Source organism: Gavialis gangeticus, unplaced genomic scaffold (assembly GCF_001723915.1).
Source record: "Gavialis gangeticus isolate Ggan-Ray unplaced genomic scaffold, GavGan_comp1, whole genome shotgun sequence".
In the NCBI taxonomy this organism is placed as follows: domain Eukaryota; kingdom Metazoa; phylum Chordata; order Crocodylia; family Gavialidae; genus Gavialis; species Gavialis gangeticus.
In genome coordinates, this window is record NW_017729023.1 from 1,094,062 (window position 1) to 1,099,697 (window position 5,636).

At 48.6% G+C, this 5,636-nt stretch overlaps 1 protein-coding gene across 1 annotated transcript in view; it reads right to left on the minus strand.

Moving 5' to 3' along the window:
• FGF5 (fibroblast growth factor 5) overlaps positions 1-5,604 on the minus strand; it is a 26,568-nt gene extending 20,964 nt beyond the window's left edge. The window contains exon 1 of the mRNA XM_019516733.1: positions 5,221-5,604. Coding sequence (XP_019372278.1) covers positions 5,221-5,458 — 238 coding nt within the window. The 5' untranslated portion in view covers positions 5,459-5,604. The remainder of the gene's footprint in view (positions 1-5,220) is intronic.
• Positions 5,605-5,636: the final 32 nt, after the last annotated feature.

Sequence of the window (5,636 nt, forward strand, 5' to 3'; positions counted from 1 at the left end):
AACTACTTCACAGTTAGGGCGGCTAGGAGCTGGAACCAACTTCCAAGGGAAGTGGTGCTGGCCCCTACCCTGGGGGTCTTTAAGAAGAGGCTGGATGCCTACCTGGCTGGACTCATTTGAGTCCCGTTTCTTGTTTTGGGGTTTTGTTGTTCTCCCGCCCTGGCGGGGGGTTGGGCTAGAAGATCTACTAGGTCCCTTCCGACCCTTAATCTATGAAACTATGATTAAATAATCTTGCAAGGAGGCATAACAAACACTAATACTTGAAAAGACTAAATGGACTGAGTCTAAAGGAAGTATGGCTGTTGTGGTCATGTGTACAAAATTAAATAACTTGTGAATAGGTCTCCAAAAAAGAATTATCTGGAAGGTGGAATAACAATAATAAAATATGACGACTTGATAACAGAATGAGATATATTAACATAGTTTCCAGTCCATAATAGTTCGGTTATTAACCAATGCATAATTGTCCTTTCTTTTAGGAAGATTACACAGAGTGCCAATGGAATGCAAGACAAGGAACCATGGCCAGATAGATTCTCCATACTTGCCTCAAGCTGATGCAACTATTTGCTATGGGCCAGATTGTCCACAAAATTGAGAAAAATCAGAGCCAATATGTTAAAATCATGATCACAACTGCATCCTCCCTTTCTGACATTTTTATATCCAAAATGGCATGTCTGACCTGTACTCAAAACCTCTGTTAGTAAAACATGAACTTCCTCCCTCTTGTCCGGCTACCACTACTACTTGATTAGTAGTATTAGCATTTCTTCCAATTATTATTTTTAAACAAAAAGAATCTAATTGCTTCATTCAAACAATAGAAATATGAAGTAGGGAACAACAACCAAGTTAAGGGTAGGAAATTAAGAAAGAAAAGGGAAAGGAAAAAAAAAAAAACAGGCAAATAATTTTGGCTCAGACCCTAAGTATCAGTGCTGTTTGAGCCAGGGACTAAAAAAAGTCCCATGAGGCAAAGACACATCCATTTCTATAAACAAGAGCACACAAAACAGTGATGTGGGCAGCATTATGTCCACTCATATTTGACTTCCCAGCCCACATGACCAGGTACCCATATACAGGCAAGTCAAATGGATGCAGCAGTGGGCACAAGTCTGAAGAGAGGTTTTTGAACTCAGGTCTTCCAGAGCCATAGTCCCTCGACTTGAGGTCGATCTCTACCACAGCTCATTGATGGGTCTTGAATTAACTTAAGAGTCCAGTTCTTGAGCCACAAACCTTCTCCCTGCAGGGGAGAGTAGGCTGCAGCCTGGGATTTCTCTCCTTTTCCTTCCTCCACCCTCTCTTCTCTGCTTTGAGGGCAAGACGCTTTACCTCAAAATGGGCTGCCACACTGTTGAGGTTGCAGAGCCATTGGAATTGGTTGGCAGCCAGCTCCTGATGTCAGCATCCATTTTCTTGGGGTAACCTTTAGTATCTCCTTGCAGCATTTCCTCTGGCCACCATGAGATCTCAGACCGTTACTAAGCACTTTATTTAGAAGTCAGAGTCAGGTTACTTCACACACTGTCCAGTTCAGTGAAGTTGGTGCTTGAGGTTCACTAATTCAATTCTGGTAGCATTGGCTTCAGCAAGGATACTGACATTTTTGTGGCAATCTTCCCATTTGATGTGGAGGATTAATTAGAGGCACCATTAGAGATACCTCCCCAGGCTCTTGAGATAACTATGGTAGGTCACCCACATTTCACATCCATAGAAAAGGGAGAGGATGGTGATGACTGCATTGTAGACCTGGATCTTGGTGTCATTCTGGAGATTGCATAACTAAATACCTGCAGAAGCAACTTCCCAAAGCAGGCACTTGTGCACAAAATCCTGTACTAGATCACCTCCTCAATGTTCACTCTCTGAGAGAAGTGGTTACACCGAGGTAGGGAAAATACTGGACTACCTCCAGGGTTTTTCCCTTGATGGTAATTTGGGGAGGTAGTCACATTCATGGCCTGGAGCAAACTGATAGAGCACTTTAGACTTCTCAATATTGAGAGAGAAGCCCAAAGCTTGATAGGCTTCTCCATAAAGATCCAGCATGGTCAAATACTCTATTCTAAGCTTCCAACCTTGTATATGCTATTACAGATGTGCAAGGTATCTTATCTATCCTGTCTTATCTACTTTTTTGTTAATGATATGAATGATAGAACAGACAGCAAACTCATGAAAATGGAAGATGAACTGGATGAAACTGTGGACAGTAATAGAAATGAACCTAGAGGTTTGTTTCTGAAAAAGGTAAACTCTTACCACCTGGTCAGCTGAAGTAAATAGATCCTAAATAGGCAGTCAGTGGGAGGGAGACATGAAAGAAAATTAAGAGACTGAAAAATGTAGTACTGCATGAGTTATGGTAAAAAATAAATAAGTGCTCTTGAAAATAAGATCTGTATGCTGTTAGAAACTCTTAATAGACATGATGGAAACCCCAGAGTATTTCACGACTGGATTTAGTGAAGTACCAATCCTACAACAGGAAAATGCTGTGTTAGAAAGCTTATCTACAGGAAGTGGTGAGGGTTCTCAAAGAACTTCACTTTGCTCTGATTGTGCTGTCACTGAAGCAAAGGGAAAATTTCACCACTGATTTTCACTGGGAGAAAATAGGCCATTTTTAAAAATCCCACCCTCTATTCCTAGACTTTTTCCCCTTTGTGGGCCAAATTCTGTGCCAGCTGTCTCCTCTGTGATTGTTTGGATAGATTCTCAGGGCTGGTTAAGGGCTCAGTCTTTGCTCTGTGAGTGCAGAGCTGTTCTGCAGGGCTCACTCCACCCTGTTTGGGTACTGCTTAGATCTGAAGTCAGGTCCCTACCAAGGCTTTCAAGGCCAGGAAGGGAGAGCTTGTGTGTGCTGATAGGAGTGAGCTATCAATAGTAGGAGCAAGGAACCATGGGTTAGAGGAGCCCAGAGGAAGAAGAGGCAGAGTGGAGGGCTGCTGCTCCTGCTGGGGCCCCTAGCTGACTGGGGTACGAGTGGTAAAGAAGGCCTGGGCATACAGGTACGTAAGCAGATGCAGACTGCAAGCTGCCTTATGGGCATTCTACCACACCCAGCAAGAGGTAGAGGGAAAGTCATGCCCAGCAGTGTCACAGAAGCCAATGAGGACCAGGAGGACACTGAGCCTCCTGAAGGACCCCACCTGTCCAGGCCCAGTGTCAGGTTCAGCTGCAGCAAGCTCAGAACTGCAGCCACCCTAACCAGCTCTCTCTGCTACCTCAGCCCCTGAGCCTGGCCCTGGGCATAATCTGTGCCCAGCTAAAACCTGCAGGAGGAGGATTTGGCTGCTTTCTACTAGAGAAACTAAGGCAGGGTCATGGAGTAATCCCATCACTGCCCTGCCCTCTACCACTTAGGAACACAGTGGGGCTGGCAGGTACCTACCCTGTCTGTCCACTCCTGGACCTACCTTGGCCCTAGGTCATGCCAGCTTGTAACATCCAGGAGTAGTCAGACACTCCCTGCTGTGGAGCAGGGCAGCTCCTGTTCTGAGCTGGCAGGGCATGGGAACAGGTGCATACTGTACATGTGGGGTGTCAGGTGTCACTGTGCCCGCAGTGTTATAACCATGTTGTCTGCATCTCACATATATCTGTCTTGTCTGTATCTAGGTAACCCAGGTATAATGCAGAGCCATGTAGAGCCTATAGCTCATTCAGTTCTAGAAAATAGATATTCACATCATCTACATCTAGTGCATACCTACAGTCTGGATCTCAACTAGATCCATATAATCACTCTCTAAAATACATTTCATAGTTTATATCTATGTACCGTAGTCTAATTTGTATACATATGGCATATGCCTAGGTAGTCCATACCTAACATGTTTACCTAATCCAGTGTTTTTCAATTTTTTTTCATTTGCCAACCCTTAAAAACTTTGGAATGAAGGTGTGGACCTCCTTGGAAGTTTCAAGTGGACGTGCAGACCCTTCTGAATTGTAAGTGTGGGTATTCACATACATTGCACTGATCATAGTCACCTTTTGTGGACTCCTTAGACATAGTCTGCAGACTCCCCGCCACACGGGGAGGGGGCGGGTCTGTGGACTACAAGTTAAAAACCACTGATCTAGTCTCTAATGTATAGCCACAGTCTGTGTCTACTGTATCTCCACATTGTCTTCATCAAAAATAGCTCTACACAGCTCAGTTGATATTCATGTAGCAAATACCCAGAGAGGCTATATATATTTCTATGGTTTGTATCAAATGTAGACCCACATGATCTTGAACTATATTCTCTCTCATAGTTTGGTTTTAATATATACACACACCGCATAATTCATACCTAGATAGCATATATCCACAGTTCTGTCTGTTTATCCATCCATCTATATCTATAATGGACATTTCCCTTATACGCATCTAGACTTTTAGCCCACATAGTCTATATCTAATTGATGCTGGTACAACCTTCACCTATCTAGTCTCCTCCAATGTGTACCCCTCCGCTCTCAGCCCATGGAGTTCCTGTCTGATCTGCAGACACCAGGAAAGAATCAGGGTTTGCTCAGGGGTAAAAGCTTGCCCTCCCAAATGCCCACATCAGCTAAGCAAGTGCTGCACAAGGGCCCCCGTGGGCTGGGAGTCTGCTTCAAGGCCCGGATCCACAGGGGAGAAAGAGTGTGAGTGCCAAGCCCCAGGAGAGGCGGCAGGGGCCGAGAGCGAGGGGAGGGCAGGGCAGAGACCCCCTCCCAGCACACGGGCAGGAGGGCAAGCCGCTCCGGGGCTTGGCGTGGGGAGCACACAGAAAACTTTCTGCCTGCCCGGGCGTAGTCCGAGATCCCCACAGGCGGCGCCCCCGAGCCCGGCCCACGTGCTTCCCACGCCCCGCTGGAGCGGCCGGGGTTCGGTGGAAAGAATAAGGACCCAGGGGATACGCAGAAGGATCAGCGGGAATACTGGGGGGCAAAGAGGGGAGAAGAGCCCCGCTTGGTCCCTCCAGGTGTCTTCCAGCAGTTAAATAAATCCTAGGACAAATCGAATCAATACTTTGATTTGCAAATATCTAATACAAGATACCCCGCTCGCGCGACTTCCGATTCCCTTCGCCCCGTCCCCAGGGGCCGGGGGGAGGCTGCCCCAAACCCACCTGCCCGCCCGTGCCAGCCCCCCTGGCACCTCCCTCCCTCCGCCCCAGCCTCGAGCCTCCCTCCCGCCGCGGGCAGGGAGAGGAGGCAACTCACTTAAGAGACTGGCTTCGTGGGAGCCGTTGACTTTGCCATCCGGGTGCAGCTGGAGATGGAAGCCGATGCCCACCCTGCAGTAGAGGCTGCCGGTGCGGCGGCCCGAGGGGCTCCACTGGAAGGTGCCGCCGGGCGCGGGGACAGGGGCAGCCCGGGCGAGCCGCGCGTCGGGGCGGGCCGAGGCACCGGGGAGGAGGCGGCTGAGGACGAGGAGGCAGAGGACGGTGCGGCTCATCATCCTTGCAGCGGCCCGACTCCCCGGCGCATCTTGCCGCCTAGCCGCGCTCCGCAGGCAGGCCCCCCGCCGCGGGCTGCCGGCGCTGCTGGCACCGAGATATTTATAACGGAGCGAGTGAGCTCACTGCCAGGCGCACGCCCGCAGGGGAGGCCCCCCTCACCCGTGCCCGGCAGCCGCC